General features: G+C 51.7%; 1 protein-coding gene and 3 non-coding genes across 4 annotated transcripts; 1 reads left to right on the top strand and 3 right to left on the bottom strand.

Annotated features, from left to right (window-relative positions):
* Positions 1-7,528: 7,528 nt before the first annotated feature.
* TRNAA-UGC lies at positions 7,529-7,600 on the bottom strand. Its single transcript has one exon. It is a non-coding gene; the product is annotated as a tRNA-Ala (tRNA).
* Positions 7,601-8,859: 1,259 nt separating this feature from the next.
* Positions 8,860-8,931, bottom strand: TRNAE-UUC. Its single transcript has one exon. It is a non-coding gene; the product is annotated as a tRNA-Glu (tRNA).
* A 2,461-nt stretch (positions 8,932-11,392) lies between these two features.
* TRNAT-CGU lies at positions 11,393-11,466 on the bottom strand. Its single transcript has one exon. It is a non-coding gene; the product is annotated as a tRNA-Thr (tRNA).
* A 1,917-nt stretch (positions 11,467-13,383) lies between these two features.
* LOC123360922 (peptidyl-prolyl cis-trans isomerase A) lies at positions 13,384-14,010 on the top strand. The gene has a single exon (XM_045001286.1). It carries the CDS (start codon positions 13,423-13,425, stop codon positions 13,921-13,923), a length of 501 nt encoding a protein of 166 aa, XP_044857221.1. The 5' UTR covers positions 13,384-13,422; the 3' UTR covers positions 13,924-14,010.
* Positions 14,011-19,462: the final 5,452 nt, after the last annotated feature.

The raw sequence follows: 19,462 nt of genomic DNA on the forward strand, positions 1-19,462 counted from the left end.
CGGGAGTGAGGAGCACTGGTAGAGCTGGAGGTAGCCCAGGGGGCTGCAGGTCGGGAGTGAGGGGCACCGTCAGAGCTGGAGGGAGCGCAGGGGGCTGCGGGTTAGGAGTGAGGGGCACTGGTAGAACTGTGAGTCTGGAAGTCAGGACTGGGATAGCAGGGGCTGGGGGTCAGGAGTGAGGAACACCAACAGAGCTGGAGGGAGCCCAGAGGGCTGCGGGTCAGGAGTGAGGGGCACCAGCAGTGCAGTGACTGGGGAGCTCAGCGGGGAGGCCAGGGGGCTGCAGGTCGGTAGTGAGGGGCACCAGCAGAGCTGTGAGTCTGGAGGTCAGGACTGGGATAGCAGGGGCTGTGGGTCGGGAGTGAGGGGCACCAGCAGAGCTGTGAGTCTGGAGGTCAGGACTGGGATAGCAGGGGCTGTGGGTCGGGAGTGAGGGGCACCAGCAGAGCTGTGAATCTGGAGGTCAGGACTGGGATAGCAGGGGCTGCGGGTCGGGAGTGGGGGGTGTCACAGAGTCCCCGGGCGATGCTCTGGAACTGCTCCCCACAAAGTCAGGCAGGACTCTGGGGAGCCTCCTCTCCCTTGGAGCAGACTGTCTGCAGGGCAAGAAGCTCACACGGCTTCACCTCCTGGGTCTCTCCTTGGAGCATTCAGCATCCTCTGCCCCTCTGTGCGCTTCCCACAGCGAGTCCGCCCAGGCGGGGTCCTGGGGAAGCCAGGGGGTCCTGTCCCCCCACTGCGCAGTCAGACGTGACTCTCAGCCAGCCAGTAACACAGAGGTTTATTTAGATGACAGGAACACAGTCCAAAACAGGTCTTGCCGGTACAGACAACAGGACCCCCTTTAGTTCGGTCCATCTTGGGCCCCAGGGAGGCCACAGCCCCGTTGGGAGGCCCGAGCCCCATGGGGGCTCCTCTCCATTTCCCAGCCAGCTTCCAAAACTGCCAACCCCCCCACCCCCTCCTCTCTGGGCTTTGTCTACTTCCCAGGCAGGAGATCACCTGATCTCTTTGTTCTCCCCCATCTTTAGCATCCCCCTGCAGGGGGGGAAGGCCTGGCCATTAGTTGCCATGGAGACTTCGTCACATGACCCACTCTAGATGAAGTGAGGCAGAGTTTGGAACAGCCCGGCTGAGCCCGGCAGTTTTCTCAAAATATCTGCTGTTGTAACCGCATGTCGTGTGGACGTGCGAACCCCAAATGTATCAAACATGAAAGACACATAAGGCCAGTTACGGGGAGGTTTCCATGGCCAGGCCTGAGGGTTAAGCAGCTGGGCTCTAACAGCTGCCTCCTCAAAAGGAAAAGGGACCTCAGCACCCATAAAAATAACTGGTTGCAAAAATCAATCGTCCTGCATCCATCACCATTTTAAATTCTGACCCCTCCTGCCCGACGTATCTTTGTTTAGCAACCAAGCAGATTGGGGAACTCTGTGGCTGTTACCCTCTAACTCTGTAGAAGGCTACACATTTTGACTCAAGCAATATTCCTCTTGAAAAAAATTATTTTAAAGTTTATCAGAATAAATTCCATTTGAAATAGAAATAATTACAGTCTACGCTGGGGCTCTATTTTCATACATGCTATTTCTCTCCCATGTTCCCCCACTCTAATTCCTTTGGAGTGAAGTTTTACTTTTCAAGATTAGCCTCCATTTCCGATATAGTAGGAGGGGCAGGGAGAGAACTAGAAGAAAACCTGAATTATATTGTAACACTGAAAGTTATCACATAATCAGCCTCTTACTTTACACTAATTAACTTCATGTTTAATTTCATTGTCGCTGGTAACAATTCATTCAAAGATTATAAAATATAAACCTATAGGCCAGTTTTCTCTTAATTCCCATTTCCACCCAGTGAGCTTTGTGTGAAATCACATTCTGCAATAATCTAGGATCCTTCCATTTCTGTGAGTTCATTTCACCCTGGGTCTTCTCCCAAAAGTGTGGGTGGAAGGGCTCTCATGCTAGTGGGTAGGTTGCATCATGAGAAAACCACCTGTGCTCTATTTCCACACTTTCTAATCTTTCAAAGTAGCAGGAAGTAGAGAAGTGATACAAATGCTTAAGACTTAGGCCTGGTCTACACTAGGAGGTTATGTCGAATTTAGCAGCGTTAAATCGAATTAACCCTGCACCTGTCCACACAACAAAGCTATTTAGTTCGACATACAGGTCTCTTTAGTTCGATTTCTGTTCTCCTCCCCGACGAGGGGAGTAGGGCTAAATTCGACATGGCCATGTCGAATTAGGGTAGGTGTGGATGGAATTTGACGCTAACAGCTCCGGGAGCTATCCCACAGTGCACCACTCTGTTGACGCTCTGGACAGCAGTCTGAGCTCGGATGCTCTGACCAGCCACACAGGAAAATCCCCGGGAAAATTTGAATTCCTTTTCTTGTCTGGCCAGTTTGAATCTCATTTCCTGTTTGGACATCGTGGCGAGCTCAGCAGCACTGGCAACGATGCAGAGCTCTCCAGCAGAGGTGTCCATGCAATCTCAGAATAGAAAGAGGGCCCCAGCATGGACTGATCGGGAAGTCTTGGATCTGATCGCTGTGTGGGGCGATGAGTCTGTGTTTCGGAGCTGCACTCCAAAAAACGGAATGCGAAGATCTACGAGAAGATCTCCAAAGCCATGACAGAGAGAGGATACAGCCGGGATGCAACGCATTGCCACGTGAAAATCAAGGAGCCAAGACAAGGCTACCAGAAGACCAAAGCGGCAAACGGACGCTCTGGATCCCAGCCCCAGACATGGCACTGTATGCCATTCTCAGTGCGGCCGCCACCACTACCCCACCACTGACCGTGGACTCTGAGGATGGGATAGTGTCGACGGCCGGTTCCTCGGAGATGTTCACGGACGAGGAAGATGAGGAAGGAGATGAGGAGGACGAGGCAGTCGACAGCGCTTACAACGCTGATTTCCCCGACAGCCAGGATCTCTTCATCACCCTCACGGAGATCCCCTACCAACCCTCCCCAGCCGTTAACCTGGACCCTGAATCAGGGGAAGGATCACTCGGTAAGTGCTTTAAACATGAAAACATTTATTTCTAACAGAACAGGAATATTAACTATGCGAAAAGAAGGTCAATATGAACGTGGATAGAACAGAAATCCACTTCGGAGATCTCCACCAAGCTCTCCTGGAGGTAATCGAAAATCCTCCGCATGAGGTTCCTGGGGAGAGCGGCCTTATTGGGTCCTCCGTGGTAGCACACTCTTCCGTGCCAGGCTATCCTCAGGTACTGTGGGATCATTGCCTCGCTGAGCATGGCGGCATAGGGCCCTGGTTTTTGCTGGCTTTCACGCAGCATGTGGGCTTTATCAGTGGCAGTGATCCTCAGCAGGGTGATGTTGCCCATGGTGACCTGCTTTCAATTAGGGGAATGTTAGGATTGGGACTGCTTGCCTGTTCCTTTACATAACTGTAACCGGCGGTTTACAGCCACGCGGTGGAGGCAGGACAGGGGCAGCATACAGGGATCTTTCCCGGGGACAGCCGCGAGGGGCAGAGTGCATACTTTCCGGATTGCCGGCAGCAGGAACTAGCCAACGCTAGGAGCATTGCTTTGACCGTGAAAGGAGGGCACTGCTATAAATTAAGTTTTAAGCAGCCAAAAGTCTACGGCTTACCATGTCTGCCTGCTACACAAATTCTGCTGTCCTGCCCCGCTTGTCTGATCTCCACTGAAAGGCCCCAGGCACTGAATGTGACGGCCGAAAAGTCGTCCTTGTCCTCAGTGCGCATGAGATAGGTGCTGTGCATGGTCTTGTTCACAGAGACAGACTAGATTATGTTCATTGTTTGCAAAAATGTATCTTTGTAAGGAATTCACTCCCTTTTTCCCCATCACACAGCTGCGGCTGTCTCCCGACCTACCCCGACATCCCCCTCCCAGAGGCTGGCGCAGATTAGGGGGTGAAAGAAAAGGACACGGGACAAGATGTTCAAAGAACTTATGGGCTGCTCCCGAGCCGAGGCGGCCCAGCAGACCCAGTGGAGGGAGAACATTTCTCAGTACCAGCGCTCACAGAGCGAACGGGAGGACAGATGGCGTCTGGAGGACAAGCAGGCGACTCAAACACTGCTTGAACTAATGAGGGAGCAAATGGACACGCTCCGGCACCTTGTGGATGTTCTGCAGGACCGGAGGCAGGAGGACAGAGCCCCACTGCAGTCTATCTCTAACCGCCCTCCCCCGCCACAAAGTCCCATACCCCCCTCACCCAAAGTACCAAGAAGGAGGGGCGGCAGGGGCCGGGAAAACTGTCACTCCACCCCTGCACAGTGCTCAATTACAGGAAGGCTCTTATTCCCTAAATTTTGATAAGTCCTTTCCTTCCCGCCTCACCCAAGCCCCCGTCCCAGTTTCATCCCCTAAGTGTGTAGTTGATAATAAAAAATACTTTTCTGTTAATTACTGTTTCTGTCATGTTCTTTTAGAGGAGACTGTGTTTGAAGGGGGGGAAGGGGGTTGGTAATTGGACAGGACAGTCACCTTTACCAGGGTAGAGACACGGGGGCAGGTTCAGCAGCAGGTCACACACACAGTGCAGTCACTAGGCACCCTGGTCAGTCCGGGAGGTGGTTTTCATGTTCTGTGTGGGCGGGGGGGCTATGTGACTTTGTGGCGGGGGAGGGCGGTTAGAGATCTTATGCAGCGGTCCTTATCCTGGATCACAGAGCCACACAGCAGGGGATCTGTAACCGTCCTCCCCCGCCACAAAGTCACATAGCCCCCACACACAGAGTCCCGAAAAGGAGGGGTGGCAGGCTCCATTGAAACAACCAGTCCGCCACTGCAGACCGCTCTAGGAGCAGGAGCCTGTCATTCCTCGAGTTTAGAAGCGGTCTTTACATCACTACACACCCTACCCAGCACAGTCTGCGTCCCAGTTTCAACCCTTTACCGGGAAATCAGTAATAAAGAAAACGGTGCTAATTAACAAAGTTCCATGTATTTTATTTTTAAACGTGTGTTGGAAGGAGGGGGGAACGGGGTATGTAACTGCAGAGGATAGTCAACATTAACTGGGTAAAGAAACGGGGGCAGGTTCAGCTTCTCTGTAAACAAACTTAATAGTCACAGGTTACCCTGCTCCTTGAGGAACCTTGCTTTCATAGCCTCCCATATGCACAGCGCTTCCCAGTGGGCTCTTCTAATCACACAGCTGTCTGGCTGGGCGTAATCAGCAGCCAGGCAATTTGCCTCAACCTCCCATCCCGCCATAAAGGTCTCTCCCTTGCTCTCACAGAGATTGTGGAGCACACAGCAAGCTGCAATAACAATGGGGATATTGGTTTCGCTGAGATCTGAGCGATTCAGTAAGCTTCGCCATCTCCCCTTGAGACATCCAAAAGCACACTCCACCACCAGTTTGCACTTGCTCAGCCGGTAGTTGAACAGTTCCTTGTCACTGTCCAAGGCACCTGTATAGGGCTTCATGAGCCAGGGCATTAGCGGGCAGGCTGGGTCCCCGAGGATCACTGTAGGCATCTGCACATCCCCAACAGTTATTTTGTGGTCCGGGAAGAAACTACCATCCTGCAGGTGTCTAAACAGACCAGAGTTCCTGAAAACATGCACGTCATGAACCTTGCCCGGCCATCCGACGTTGATGTTGGTAAAATGTCCCCTGTGGTCCACCAGTGCTTGCAGCACCATTGAAAAGTAGCCCTTTCGGTTAATATACTGGCTGGCCTGGTGGTCCAGTCCCAGGATAGGGATGTGAGTTCCATCTATAGCCCCACAGCAGTTTGGGAATCCCATCGCGGCAAAGCCATCTATAATGACCTGAACATTTCCCAGGATCACTACCTTTGAGAGCAGTAGCTCAACAATTGCGTTGGCTACTTGCATCACAGCAACCCCCATGGTAGATTTGCCCACGCCAAAGTGGTTCGCTACTGACCGGTAGCTGTCTGGCGTTGCAAGTTTCCAGAGGGCTATGGCCACTCGCTTCTGCACACTCAGGGCTGCTCGCATCCGGGTGTCCTTGCACTTCAGGGCAGGGGCCAGCAACTCACACAGTTCAAGGAAAGTGCCCTTACGCATCCTAAAGTTTCGCAGCCACTCTGTGTCATCCCAGACCTGCAGCACTATGCGGTCCCACCAGTCCGTGCTTGTTTCCCGGGCCCAGAATCGCCGTTCCACAGCATGAACATGACCCATTGCCACCATGATCTCCACGGCGCGGGATACCGTGCTGTGTGAGAGGTCTGTGCTACTCTCTGACTTCATGTCCTCACCACGCTGCCGTAGCCTCCTCGCCTGATTTCTCAGCATCTGACTGTGAAAAAGGTGGACGATAGAGTGCGAGGAGTTGACAACGGCCATAAGTGCAGCGATGATCACAGCAGGCTCCATGCTCGCAGTGCTGTGGCGTCCGCGCTGTCACTAACAGGAAAAGTGCGCGAACTGTTTGCCCGCCAGCGGGATTGACGGTTGAATGACAACAGTTACCCAAAACCACCCTCGACACATTTTTCCCCCCAGCAGGCATTGGGGACTCTACCCAGAATTCCAATGGGCAGCGGGGACTGCGGGAACTGTGGGATAGCTTCCCACAGTGCACCGCTTCCAATGTCAACGCTTGCCCCGTTAGTGTGGACTCACAAAGTCAAATTAGTGTCCTTAGTGTGGATACACAAATTTGACTTTGTAATATCTGTTCCAGAAATTCGATTTAAGTAGAATCGAACTACTCTGGTAGTGTAGACATACCCTTAGTCTATAAGGTGCCACAGGACTCTGTCTCTTTTTATAGATCCAGACTAACACAGCTACCCCTGTGATACTCAAAAAGACAGTGTCCCCTGGTGGGTGTAAATCACTGACCTCTCTCCTCTCTGAGCACTGACTGCCCCTCTGTTTCCTTGCCTCTCAGTCTGAGCAGATGGGACCTTTCCCTCCAGTGCTGGAGGATTCACCCTTCTCATCTACCCTTGTCCCAAGCAGCACAGCAGGTGGGAATCTTAAATGTACCAAGGTGACTTAGGAGCAGAAACCCCCTGTCAAAGTTAGACTCAGGACTCTCAGTTTATCAGACCACTCTGTTTTATTAGCACAGCGCTCTGCTAATAACACCCAGATAATGTGAGCACCATGCAAGACACAAACTATCTTATTTATACAGATAAAAGGGCAAGCACTTAACAAGATAACAAAGGAAGCAGAATCTGATAAGTTTACCTGGGCTAAGCATGCATATCTTATTTCCTTACTAAGTATTACCGATCTTCTGCTAATGTTTCGCCATTAGCACCATTGTTTATGCCTAATGTTTCTTTTCCTGTCACCTGTATTTCAACATTTCTTATTTCTGCTTAAAGGTACATACAACATTTCTTTAATCCATTCTTATTTTTACAGTATAATTCATTGTACTTTCACACACCCCTGACCTTCCATGCAATTGGCACTTGCCCCTCACTGAGGAGGACTGAAACTCCTGCAGGGAGACTGCTGGGCCACATCCCCTCTGGCCATGAGCAAAGCATGAAAATAAGAATCTGGAGATGCTGGGGATTGATTCCAGGGCCTCATACATGCAAAGCATGTGCTCTACCACTGAGCTACATCCCCAGATGGGCTGCAGGTTACACTCAGAGCTGTCCTATGTCCAGAGCATCCAGTGGCCTAAGAGCAGCCTGGGAGACACATTCCCTGCTCTGAGGGCAAAACCTGCTGTCCTGGAGGCTGCTGGTTCTTAGGGTCACTTTGCAGCAGGGCCAGATTCGATGTGTGGGGCAGAGAGAGTGGGTGCCCTGGGCTCAGGGTGCAGAGATACACTCAGCCCTCTCCCCTGCATTGGGTGGGGGGTGCTGCCACCTCCTGCTGGAAGGTAATGGGAGGGGAGGGGCTGCTGGTGGCAGCAGTGCTGTGGGGAGCTCCAGGTGTTTCTAGGATCTGCTATTGCCACCTGCCTGTGAAGTCCAGCTTTCCCCAGCACATTCACTGCGGTGCAATTGGGTCACTGTTTCCATGGCTGAACACCAAAGAATCACTCCCAGTTTCCCTTCTAGCTGCAGCAGGATTAGCCTGTGTCAGTGGTTAATGAGGTGGATCTAGTCGTAGATTGTTATTCATTCCCCACCTTGACAATTCACACAGTCCCTTTCCCACTCAAATCCCCAGCACCTCAGTGATCCTGGTAGCAGGGGTTGGGGCCTGAGATTTTCAGGGTCATTTTTCCCCTCCACCTGGAGTGAACTCAGCTTTTCCCCCATCCCAGACAATCCATGAAATAACAACAGGGGCATAAAGAAAGAGGGGAGGGAACATCTCACGGCCAGGGCTGGATGTGCCCAGGGCCCCCTGCTTGTCCATTGTTTTCATGGAATTTGGCCCCCTGCTTTGCACAAGGGACGGAGAAAGATCTTGCTGTTCCTGTGTCTGTGCAAGGAAAATTGTGCTTCCCTAGGAAAGAGAGGTGGGAAATGGCCCCATGATGGAACAATAGCCTCAGGATTCAGACCTAAGGACTCAGGCTGAGATCTGATAGAACTGCACTCATCTGGGATTTAACAAATTGTCTTTCATGGAGCAGGGCCAGTTCCAGTGTTTTTGGCACCCCAAGTGGAAAAAAAAAATAAAAAAGCTGCAATCAATGGCAGCTCTACCGCGGCCACTTTTGGTGGCAAGTCCTTCCCTCTGAGAGGGCCGAATTGCCGCTGAAGCCTCCTCTTTCCATTGGCCGCCACAGGCACCTGCTTGCTGCGCTGCTGCCTGGAGCCAGCCCTGCCACGGAGAGACTGGGAAGATGGGGGAATCAGGAGAATAACAAGGATTTATTTACATTGCAAGTGAAGAAAGAACAAACCTTTCTTGGTTTAAGGTCACTTTTCCCTGACTGGGGATTGAACCCAGGCCTTGGCAGTGAAAGTGCCAAATCCTAACCACTAGACCACCAGGGAGGTGAGGATGTTGCTTTTCTTCTCACTTATACTACACTTTCGTAGGCTACTTTCTACCCACTTTCTGAAACTGCTCCATTGTCCATTCCCTGAGGGGCTAGGAGCAGAGAGTGCAGGAACCCCTGTGCTCAGGGTCACAACCCGAGCCCAACCCAAGTCACTGAAACAAACTCAAATGATGCTTCCTCCAGCAGGATCACAGAGACACACAAAAAAACCCCATGAGGAACAATCCTCCTCTGCCTTCATTTACCCCATTGCAACCCTCTCAGCAGCCCGCTCTTGCGGGAAGGACTGAGCTGATATGAGCGCTGGCATAGAGACCAAGGGAGGGGTATTGCTCCCCCTTGGTGTGAGCTGATCACATTCTGACTCCATGTAACGGGGCTCTGAGCTTTGCCATCTTGTGAGTTCTGAGTGCTGAGCCCCCCGGACCCTTCTGCTGGGAGCATGGGGACTTCTCTGGGCACTGAAATGTTTCAGGGGGTTGAGCTCAGCCTTGCATTCCATTCCTGATGTTTCATAGACTAACAGCAGCAGGATAAAGAAAGAGCTGAGCCAATATCTCACTGTCAGAGGTGAAGGTGGCCACGTCCCCTCTGTCTGACCATCGCCATTGCAGGAAAGAAGGTTTCAATGGAATCGAATGCCCTGGCTCAGACAAGAGACACAGGGAGGTTTTGCTGTTCATGGATCTGTGCAAACGAAATTGTGTCTCTGTGTGAAATTGAGGAGGGAAATGAAATGTTCACATGGTGACCCAATGCCCTAACAAATGTGGGTGAAGGAGTCGGGCTGGAAAATGATTTTACAGGAGTTCGTATCAATTTATTGCCCTGATTAAAATCTATGGCTAAAAAGAAGCCACTGTTGTTAGTACTTGAACCTGTGTAGGGACACCCCAGTGGGTATCAAGTCCATTCCCTTAACCAGGGATAGTCGATTATTTTATCAAGATCTAAATTTCTTGGTCAAGATATAGTCAATGTCTAGACTCCAGAGAAAATAATACACTGATGATAATAAGAAGAATTTAGAAATAATTTGCAGTCACTATGGGCATAACTATGATGATTGTCTCGTGTTTCACTCTTTATATCTGGCACCACCACTGCCTTTCCCTTTAGTCTTGTAGTTTACCAAGGGTAAAACTAAACATCTCTTCAGATACAAGGGAGTGTTTGTGTTCATTCCAGTTAGCTACACAGGGGTTTGATGTAGCTGCTTTCAATCCTCCGGCTTTGCACTGATAAGTAACATTTCAGGGTGTCACTGAACTGAAGGAGTGAGATCATTTTTTGGCAGATTACGCCGCCTCTTAAAGGTGTTTGTCTGGCTGGCAGCCCTGGTTCCCAGGACTCTCCTGAGGGAAGAAAGTTTCTGTGCAAAATACTAAAACTTTTAACAGAGAGGAGGGAAAGGCGATGGCCACATGATGGGTCCAGTATGTACGACAACATGGTTCTTTTATGTGGGATGACTCTGAACATTGACTGATCTCCACTCCCTTGTGTTTGAAGAGATGTTTAGTTGTGCACTTAGGAACCTATAAGGCTGAAGCAATGTTATGGATGGTGACACTACGATTGAAGGGTTATTTAATGTTGTAGAAATTGTTAAAAACACTGAGCTTAAACTGGAACTGCCTGTTATTAAAGGCTGGTTTCCCCACATCAGTTCCATAAGCTCTGCTAGAAACACCCTGGGTTCTCTCATGCCTCGGTGGGAACTGCAGGGAATCGTCCCCTGCTGCCCTTGGCTCCAGGCTGGTTTTCCTGGGGAGGGGACGTGGAATTGATTTGTTCGCTGTTGAGAAGGGAGCTGGGCCAGTTCTCAGGGAACGAGAACTCCCAGCATCTTCCCAGTCCAACCCAGGCTGCTGCCCTGTCCCAGCCTCTGTTCCCCTGGGGGCCCTGCGTGTTTGACTCAAGAGCAGGCCGGGAGCAGCAGCTGAGGCAGAGGACAGCCTGGGCCAGGCAGATAAGAAGGAGTTTAGCAAGCAAAAAAGGTAAAATGGCAGGGGAGTGTTACCTTGGACTCGACGGCATTTCTCCATTGGTCTGTCTGCTTGGGGGCAGGGACAATAATACGTCCTGCTGCATTCGTTATTTCAAAGGGAGGTTTAGGATTTTCATTCTCACACACGGTGCACAAAGCAGGACTCAACCTTTGCTGTAAACTAAACAAGCTGCCCACAGATTCTGGCAGCCACAATGAGCATTTGGGTGAGAGCTCAGACCTGCCCCTGTCCCAGAGGGAGACAGGGGTCATATGTGTGGGGACTGGACCACTGACCTACCCGCTCCTAACTCCCAAACTTTCAGTAACTCTATTGTCAGTGCCTGTGAGTGTTATTTAAACCATAAGAAAAACCACCCTGGGCTAGACCAAAGGCCCATCTAGCTCTGAATCTTGTCTTCTGACAGTAGCCAATAGCAGGTGCCCCAACAACCAGTCAATAAGGCACCACTGGGAATTGAACCCAGAATCTCCTGTTTACGAAACAGATGCTTTAGCCAGCTAAGCCATGGTGCCTGTGGCAAAGAAGGGGCTAAAAGACACTTTCTGTCCCCACCTGACTCCCTGCCATCACCGGGTCCTGACAAGCTTTGCTTGTGTTTGGATTCTGCAAAGCAGAGGAGCAGGTGAGGGTTTCCTTGCAAGCTGTGTGTGAGTGAATCTTTGGCCAGGTCTGCACTACAAAGTTGTTTCAGCAGAATTATATTGCTCTGGTGTGTGAAAAACACACAACGCTCCCTCGGTTGGCAGCTTGTGGCTGGTGTACACACTGCAATGCCATGTCTGGCGACAAAAGTGCCCTGTTTTGGTGACAAAATAAAACGACTTCAATGAGAGAGCTAGAGCTTTTTGCAGCAAACTTAAAGTAACAGAGTAAATGCTGCTGTTCATTATATCACCATAACTGGCCTTCCCCAGTATCCCACAATGCCTGCTGTGAACTCGGCTGCCCTGCACTCCTGCTACAGAGCCATGGGCCCCTCCCCTTTCATCGCTCTGGGAAGTTCTGACAGCTGAGCCTGCTGCTCCGCTCCGGCAGCCAGGAGCAAATCACTGCCGTGGATGCTGCTCTCTCCCGCCCTGCGAACACAGAGCAGGGTGGTGGGAACTTCCTGTAGGGGGGCCACTGGCATCCGAACTGTGACACACCCATGACACCCCTTCCCTGGAGGAGGCTCTTACCTTCTAAACAGGGACTTCTGTTTTCTAGTAAAATCACTAAAAGGGAAGGAGAAAACTCGAAAGAGTTTCCTCCTGGCGCTCACGTGCCTGAACCCAAATACTCTCTTAGTCCTCAGAGAGAGACCTGGAGAAGGAGACTTGCTGAAGCAAAGCCACAGGGGTCTCTGAGGTTTCCCTGGCCCCTCCCCCCTCTCCTGCCTGGCTGATGTCAGCATCTCTCTGTGAGGTCACCACCTCCCCACCACCTTTGACCAATAGTCTGAGGTCCTGCCAAAGGCCTTTGTGATGTCACTGCCACACCCCTCCCTTGCTGTGCTAATGTCCTGCCCCTGGCCAGGCACTTGGGAGGTTTGAGCTACTCCCTGTGGATCACCCCACTCAAGGAGCGTTCGTTCTAGGCAGCAAGCCGGCTAGACAGGGAAACATCAGACGCTGCTCCCAATGCTACACTCAGTTTTTCAGAAATTAGTTGACTTTATGGCCAGAAGAGACCATTAGAGCATCTAATCTGACCCCCTGCATATCACAGGCCTCCTGTATGACACAATAGCTACTTTTGGGCAAACACATTCCAGAAAGGCATCTAGTCTCCATTAGATGACATCAAGAGATGGAGAATCCACCACTTTCCCTAGAAGACATTTTTCTCCAGCCCTCAGAACATTTGGTGGCTCTTTGCTATTGAACGAGCTCAACCTGTTTAGTTTATCGAAAGAAGATTGAAAGGTGATTTCACTGAAGTGTTGAAAGGCCTTAATGGAGAGAAAAGATTGGCTATTAAAGGGCTCTTTAATCGAGCAGAGAAAGGCATAACAAGACCCAATGGCTGGAAGGTGAAAAGAGACAAATTCATATATTACATCTAAGGCACAAATATTCAACAGCGAGGATGATTCACGACAGGAACAAGCTCCCAAGGAAAGTGGTGGATTCTAATTCTAATTCCTTATGAATATTCTGTGTGTTTGTGTCTGCAGGGGAGGAACATGCTCTATGCCCAGAGGACTTTATTCCTCCCGCCTGCAAGGACAGAGGGGATGTCAAGGAGTTGCTTCTTCAAACCCCCCCCCCGAAAGGCCCTTCTTAGGAAAGGCAAAATCCTGGAGAGAAAGAGTAACACTGAACAAGACTCCAGAAAGACAGGCTTTTATTATCACAGTGAGAAGTTTTTCACCTGACCAGGGACTTGAACCCTGGACCCTCAGATTAAAAGTCTGATGCTCTACCAACTGCGCCTGCTGTTGAGGAGGAGCTACTGCCGCTCAAGGCCCCCCCTTCACGCGACGCGCCATGGCCGCCAACCCCATCGTGTTCTTCGATATCGCCGCCGACAGTGAGCCGTTGGGGCGCATCACCTTCGAGCTGTTTGCAGACAAGGTTCCAAAGACAGCAGAAAACTTCCGTGCCCTGACCACTGGGGAGAAAGGATTTGGTTACAAGGGGTCCTGCTTTCACAGGATCATTCCTGGATTCATGTGCCAGGGTGGTGACTTTACATGTCATAATGGAACTGGTGGCAAATCCATCTATGGTGAGAAGTTTCGTGATGAGAACTTCATCCTGAAGCATACAGGTGCTGGCATTTTGTCTATGGCAAATGCTGGCCCCAACACAAATGGATCCCAGTTCTTCATCTGCACAGCTAAGACTGAGTGGTTGGATGGGAAGCATGTTGTCTTTGGCTGCGTCAAAGATGGGATGGAGGTGGTGAAGGCAATGTCTAGCTATGGAGCAAAAGACGGCAAAACAAAGAAGAAGATCACCATTACTAACTGTGGGCAGCTGTCATAAAATTCCTTTTTGTCTTAACCAACCATTCCTTCTGTAGCTGGGGCTAACATACCATGGTGTTTAGCCCCTTGTAATCCTTGTGTTCCTGACTTACTGCTGCATTTCTATTGAGTTTCATTTCCCTTATCTTCACAAGTCTAGCTGCACTGCAGAGTTAAGTTTATGATTATGAAATTAAAACAAGCTAAACCACAAAAAAAAAAAAAAAAAAACTGAACTAGCCAGGCTCACATATGAAAAGCACAACTTGGTGCAGAGGTGAAGCTAGTCAAGAAAAAGCGAGACAACCACAATAGGGGAAACCTGCTGCTCTCTCTCTCTTCCCAGCCCTGGCCTGGCCTGGTATTAGAGCTGGTTAAAAAGACGGGAAAATATCGGCATCTACCAGCCATTCATAGCTGTACAAGACTCAGGCACAATACAGAGGTGCCCATCTGCAAGTGCCGAATGGTTGGATTGGCTAATGCAGCCTGTAGACATCCATGACACACTGGGATATAGAGCCAAGTGTCCATCACCATCATTATTTCAAAGGGATAATGATAATGGTAGCAAGGTTCACAACTGACTCAGCAGTTGCATACAAAGGTGCATGTTTGGCAGCAAAGTGGGGGTGTGGGGGGGGATACGGCGCGGCTGAAGCAGCAAAGCGGGGGGGACACAATGTGGCTGGAGTGGCAAAGTGGCGGGGGACAACACAAAAACGGTGGGGCTGGAGCAGCAAAGCAGGGTGGTGGGGGGAAAAACAACGGTGCAGCTGGCAAAGCAGGGGAAAAACAAAAAAAACCCTACAGGGCGGCCGGAGCCAGTGGACTCCCTGTGCTGCAGAGTGCGCGCCCGGTCTAGTGGGGGCGGGGGGAAGGGGAGGGAGCGGGGGGGAGAGAGAAGGGGGGCGGCCAGCGCTTCAGCGGGGCACTCACCACGCGGCCCCGACCGCCGCGCCGCCTGGCACCCTCACTCCTTCTCTAGACTAACCAGTCCTAATATACTGTAACATGGTTATATTCCACCACCTTCACTGGTTACACCCAACAAAATGAATTATACAGCAGACAGAAACAATCACAGAACCAGACAGAGACCATGCAAATAAACATACAAAACAATACAGAAGGGAGGATTTCACAGCTACATCTATACAGACATAAGGGTTTTCCAGCTGTGTCTATTGATAAGTGAGTTCTTGCCAGACAGGATGCTACCAAACTAAGTTTCCCTTTCTCTGGAGGTGATAAGAATATCAGGGCAGGATTGTATTCCTAACAGCCCAATCGCACCTTATTTCAGTGTGACTAGTTGGGAATGTGAGGATGTGACCAGACACTTCCCAACTTCTGGCTGCCTTTGCTGCTTAGCCCAAGAACCAGGCCTCAGACTGTCACAGTAAGAGAAGGCCATTACACAGACAGACAGTGATTTTTTATTCTTTCTTTTATATCTTTATAACTAGCTAAGTGATAAAAATACACCTACATTCTTAAAGTACAGGCCTCTGCAGACAGGCCTGAATCTCTGTATCCTAACAGTCCTCCAGGTCAGGCAGCCTCTGGGTAAGGGGGTGGGGACTCAGATCCTTCCACAGGCCAATTCCACCAGGGTCGTGTATAAGCCAGGGAAGTTTGCCACAATAGCCAGACCAGATGCCCCCTTTACACTTGTGCTCTGTCCTCATTGCTTCTCTCTCTCCCTTCCCCCCATCTCTGCTGCTCCCCCTCTGGGCTTTCTCAGCACCTGGCCCCACAGCGCTTCCTGGCAGCCAGAGACTGCACTTTCTACACCTGCTCCTGTAGATGTGGCCTCTCTCCTGATTGCTAAGGAAAGGAACCTTTCCAGGAAATGGCCACAGCTTCTGGGAATCCCTGTGTGGCTGTGAACAGAGTTTGGCTCCTGGCACACAAGGCAACTTTAAAGCTGGGTACCTAGACAGGGTCTTCAACCCCGGGCCCTCAGATTAAGAGCCTGATGCTCCAGCAACTGAGCTACCTGGGCGTGTTGAAAAACATCTTCACCGTTCATCACAAGAGTGAGCAGGCAGGCAAAAGAGAGGCAAACAAAGTCCCAGGAACCCCTCCTCTTTTTCTGCACAGCCACTGCCTGTCAGCAGGATTCCTCCTCCTCTTCCCTCCTGTGCCTCAGTGTGACTAAATCTCCACACCTAGACAGCCGGTCCATCCGCTGCACCCCAATCCCCCATGCCTGAGCCTCCCTGCCAAAGCCCTGCACCTGGCTCCAGAGAATTAAGTCTGGTGTCTCGCTGGAAACTCGACTTCTTGTGCCCAAAGAGTCTCGGCCCCCTCAGCAGATGACCTGAGAAACACAGTGTCCGGCTTTTCCAAAGAAGTGTTTAGACCCCCTCATCATGTGGCCTAAAGGATAAGGCATCTCCCTGTGGATCGGATGATTCAGGATTTGAGTCCCCTCGTGGTTGTGCTCACTTTGTGCTGCATGTCCTGCTTTCTTCACAGCTGGAACCTCTTCTTGGCCGCTCAGGCCAATGCTCTGGCTTCAGCTAGAGCCCCGGGAAGGAGTTGGGGGTTGGGTGTCACAAAGGCTGGGGCATGAGCCCCAGGTGCTTCCAGTCTCGCCTTTGCCCTTCCTGACTTGCCAAAGAAACTGGGCGGCTTCACTGCCAAAGTGAGCACCTGGAGTGGGAATGGTCAGAGGCCCCACCAGGGGGGCTGGCCCTGCTTTCCTACCATCTTCTGATGTTGGCCACAGAGCATCAGCAGCCGCCCTGCGTGCTGGCCTGTGGGTGGCCTTCAGTGGGGGTTTGGCATGGCAGGGAGCAGCCTGGCCAGGTGTCTTTGTGGCTGTCTGAAGGCCACATATAGGCATGGTCCTGCTCTTGCCCCACCCTCAGTTGCTCTGTAGCTTTTAAGCCTTCCCTTGGAGCTGTCAGCACCAGCCGCCTCTGCTCTAGGTGCCCAGAGGAGGAGAGGTGCTGGGCTCCAGCCTGGGACTCTGCCTCCCTCCTGCCTAGCCCTGACTATGAAGCCTGGCCCTGACCCTCCTTCCTTCGAGCGCCATGTGGGCAAGAGGAAAAGCACAGTAGCAAGTGCCAAACTTGTGGGCATCAGGTGAAGCCATGAGAATCCCAACTCTCAGGTGTCAGTAGCCAGTTCTAGAGCCCTGACCCACTGCAGCCGTCCCACCCAGAGACCTGAGTCACCCAACAGGATGGGAAAGACTTGTTCTTGTACAACAGGAGACAGGGAAGTTGAGCACTGTGAGCTCCAGGGCTTTACCACAAACCAACACAAGGTCCTACTGAGATCTGAACTCAGATTGCAGGATTCAGAGTCCTGAGTGCTGAGAAAGCCCAGAGGGGGAGCAGCAGAGATGGGGGGAAGAGAGACAGAGAAGCAATGAGGACAGAGCACAAGTGTACAGGGGGATCAGGTCTGGCTATTGTGGGGAACTTCCCTGGTTTATACACGACCCTGGTGCAATTGGCCAGAGAAAGGATCTGAGTCCCCACCCCCTTACCCAGAGGCTGCCTGACCCCAAGGACGCTCTTTCTACTCTCCTGTGTGGCAGAGACCTCGTAACCCCGACAAGGCTGGGCCCAGGAATCCTGGGGGGTTTGATGACCCCCAATCTTGTCATGCTCACTTGAACAGGGCTACGGTGTCCCCACTCTGGGCACTTCCCTGACCCACTCCTCTCTGCATGTGCTTCAAGCGAACACTATTTATTACCCAGCAATCAATGTAAAACATAAGGAAAGATGGGAAAGGAAAACACGTCACCCTGTTCTGTGGCGCAGGGAGATCACAACCAGCATCTCTGGAGGGTCAGGGCAGGTCACAGTCTCTCCCTCACATGTCCCAGGCCTCCTCCCCAGGCCCTGGCTGTGCTGCAGGGACACCACGGGCTGGACACTTGCTCTGGCAGTGGCCACATGCTCTAGGTGACAGGACCCTTGTTTCCAGTGTCAGCCCCCATGTAGGGGATATGATCCCCCCACCCCGAAAAGTCTGGCCTGCAAGATCTCTTGACAGGTGGCACCTCCTTGCACTGGGCCTTCTGCCCAGGGTCCCCCTCGCTCTCCCACGCTGCTCACTGCACCCACCTCCAGCCCCAGTGCTGCTGCGGCTCTGCCTCCAGCTCCCTGGGCTGCTCCTCTGGCTCCGCTTGCTGCAGCTCTTCTCCCAGCACAGATCTGCTCCCTGGGCAGCTTCTACGGCTCGTGCTGCTGCGGCTCGGCTCCCAGCACAGATCTGCTCTGGTTCTCCCTGGCTGGTGCAGCTCTGCTCCCCGGCTCTTCTCGGGCTCCTGCTCTCTCCTTAGCTCCGCCCCACTCTGGCCTAGGCAGTTCCAGCTCCCACGGAGGATGGGACCCCCTGGCCTGGTGACTCCCTCATTACACTGCCTGGCCTGTCAGTGCGGCTAACTTGGAGCTTTGGCCTCTCCCCATTGCCCAGGGGACTGTCAGTCTCAGGGGCCTGATTTCCCATTGGCCCTTCCCCCTTCTGTTGGGACTGGGAACTAGCCAATCAAACCCCCACTAAGTTTTAGTAAGGGGCCAACAGTCCCTTACATGAGCCAGCACCGTGAGGGTCACCAATGTGCAGAGAAGGCAGCATGAGCTGGTCCCATGGTGTAACCGGCAGCACTCAGGCCTCTGAAACCTGCAATCTGAGTTCAAATCTCAGTGGGACCTTGTGTTGGCTTGTGGTAAAGCCCTGGAGCTCCCAGTGCTCAACTTCCCTGTCACCAGCTGTGCAAGAGCAAATCTTTCCCCTCCTGCTGGGTGACTCACCCACTGGAGCCAGGTCTTGGGTTGTGATGGCCAAAATTGGTTGGGACTCTAGAACTTGTTACCCTGATGCCTGTGGTTTGACCAGGTGCTTGGGATTCTTGCTGATTCACATGAGGCCCACAAGTTTGTCCATTTTGCTTGCAGACACATGTTACCTCTTGTCCACCTGGCACTTGAAGGAAGGAGGGCCAGGGCCAGGCTTCATAGTCAGGGCTAGGCAGGAGGGAGGCAGAGACTGGAGCCCAGCCCCTCTCCTCCTCTGGGCACCTAGAGCAGAGGCAGCTGGTGCTGACAGCTCCAAGGGAAGGCTTAAAAGCTACAGAGCAACTGAGGGTGGGGCCAGAGGAGGAGAGGACCATGCCTATGCATGGCCAACAGACGGCCACAAAGACACCCAGCCAGCCTGCTCCCTGCTATGCCAAACCCCCACTGAAGACGTGCTTAATCCATTTGCTGATCAGGAGGAAAACTTGTCAAAATCTGTGTGCGAGGAGAACCCGCTTGGCTCGGAAGGAGCGAGGAAAAAGAGCCAGTAAAAAAAAAATAACTTGTGAGGGAGCAAGTGAAAAGAACGTGAAAGGCAGAGAAAGAAATAAAGGGAGAGAAAAAACATTAGAAAAAGAAGGAAAGAAAGCAAGAGCGTGAAAGGTAGCGGGGAAAAAAGAAAGCAAGAACATACAAGCTAGAGAAGGAAAGGAATGAAAAAGAACGAATGAACCACAAGCGCTAGTTGAAGCTGGAATGGGAGAGTCAGAGAAAGGACAGACTGACCTGTTA

The sequence above is a fragment of the Mauremys mutica genome, unplaced genomic scaffold (assembly GCF_020497125.1).
Source record: "Mauremys mutica isolate MM-2020 ecotype Southern unplaced genomic scaffold, ASM2049712v1 Super-Scaffold_100331, whole genome shotgun sequence".
In the NCBI taxonomy this organism is placed as follows: Eukaryota; Metazoa; Chordata; order Testudines; family Geoemydidae; genus Mauremys; species Mauremys mutica.

Bases quoted from the DNA above. Each gene is read 5' to 3' on its own strand.
- LOC123360922 (XM_045001286.1), top strand. From the start codon at position 13,423: ATGGCCGCCAACCCCATCGTGTTCTTCGATATCGCCGCCGACAGTGAG.